The sequence below is a fragment of the Frankliniella occidentalis genome, unplaced genomic scaffold, assembly GCF_000697945.3.
Source record: "Frankliniella occidentalis isolate FOCC.00 unplaced genomic scaffold, Focc_3.1 Scaffold273, whole genome shotgun sequence".
Classification (NCBI taxonomy): Eukaryota; Metazoa; Arthropoda; class Insecta; order Thysanoptera; family Thripidae; genus Frankliniella; species Frankliniella occidentalis.
In genome coordinates this window covers 357935-359557 of record NW_026267399.1, presented here as the reverse complement: position 1 = coordinate 359557, position 1623 = coordinate 357935, and the positions used below count along the sequence as shown (strand labels likewise).

The window sequence follows — 1623 nt, the reverse complement described above, 5'->3', positions numbered from 1 at the left end:
CCAGCAGGATACCGTGGAAGGTGACGTTCTTCAGGAAGAGAGCCATACCCAGGGGGTTGTTGTTGGACAGATCGTACTTGCCGATCTCGAGGAAGCGACCGTGCTTGGCCACACAGCGGACGGAGGCCTGGAGCTTCTCCTCGGCCAGCGAGTTGAGCACCAGGTCGACACCACGGCCCTTGGTCTGGGTGAGCACGTGCTGCTCGAAAGTGGAGTCACGGGAGTTGGCGATGTTGGCGTCGGTGAGCTGGGGGAAGGTCTTCTTGAGGAAGTCGCGCTTCTCCTGGCTACCGACGGTGGTGTACACGGTGCAGCCCATGTGCAGGGCGATGGCGATGGCGGCCTGGCCGACACCACCGGAACCGGCGTGGATCAGTGCGGACTCTCCACGGCGCATGCGGCCTCGGACAACAAGGGCGTAGTATGCCTGCAACAGAACGTGTTAGTAAGACGGTGAGGCGAGCACGTTCCCACCTATTTTTCCTACTCCACTTTTCCTAACCACAAAATGTCCTAAACTCATTCGTCCTAAATTTCGCATTCCTAATTATTTTTTCCTATTTACCAATTTTCCGATTCCAATTTTCCCAACCTAAATACGCGGGGTGGCCGATTCGGCTAAGCCGTGTACGCAGTACCATATATTGTGGGTATTATAGAAGTATTTTAGAATATTTTAGGTACTACGGAAGCTACAAGTTCTAGTGATACACTCCGCGTGTTCACAATTGCTTAAGATTGCTGGGTGGAAAGATCTGTAAACGAACTGTAGTCAGAACTTCGCCTATGGTATTGAGTGCAGATCTTTAGATCGGGTTAACATAGGTTTACTATACTTAATTCCTTACATCAGTTGACCTCAGTTTTAAATCTGTTTCTTAGTGTTAAAACGATTTAGTTGATGAAAACTTAGGTATAGTGTAAAAGCAGGGGGCCGAGTAGGAAAAACATTTAGGAAAAGTTCCTACTCAAAATTTAGTAAAAGCGGTATAGGAATATAGTGCATTAGGGAGTGCGGAGATAGGAAAAATGCTATTAGGAAAACTGGATTAGGAATTTTGTACGGGAATCGGCGAGCACGGTGGGAGAGCGCCTGCGATCGGTCGGGTAGGCAACCCACCCAGCGCCCGAGCGAGATGGGAGTGTGGTTGCCTACCCGACGGGCGTTATGGAGAGCTCGTGGTGGCTTACCGTAGCGTAGCACACAGGGACGGAGGCAGCCTGCTCCAGGGTCCAGTTGTCGGGCACCTCCCACATGAAGCCGGGGTCGGCGAGCAGGGTGGTGGCGAGGGAGCGGGCGGCGACCATACCCATGACGCGGCGACCCTTGGAGTCGCGGCCGGAGAACTCGAGACCGAGGATACAGTCCTGGCCGGCGAGGTCACCGGGGAGCGCATCTGGGGGCAGCTTGCCAGAGGCCAACATGATGTCACGGAAGTTGAGGGGCGCGTAGTAGACGCTGCACATCTCGACGCCGGGGTGGTTCTCGGGACGGTAGAAGGTGAGGGGGCCCTCGATCCAGCGCAGGGAGGAGAGGTCACCACGAGACAGGGTGTTGATGTAGGCGTGCTCGACCTGCAGGGAGGCGGCGTCGCGGGCGTCGTCGACGGGCATGTGGCGGTA

The 1623-nt window shown here is 54.8% G+C and overlaps 1 protein-coding gene across 1 annotated transcript in view; it reads right to left on the bottom strand.

Moving 5' to 3' along the window:
• LOC113214773 (fatty acid synthase) overlaps positions 1–1623 on the bottom strand; it is an 8558-nt gene that overhangs the window by 2403 nt on the left and 4532 nt on the right. Inside the window, exons 5-6 of the mRNA XM_052273461.1 lie at positions 1192–1617; positions 6–427 (exon numbers count right to left, since the gene is read on the bottom strand). Of these exons, the coding sequence (XP_052129421.1) occupies positions 6–427; positions 1192–1617 (848 nt within the window). The remainder of the gene's footprint in view (positions 1–5; positions 428–1191; positions 1618–1623) is intronic.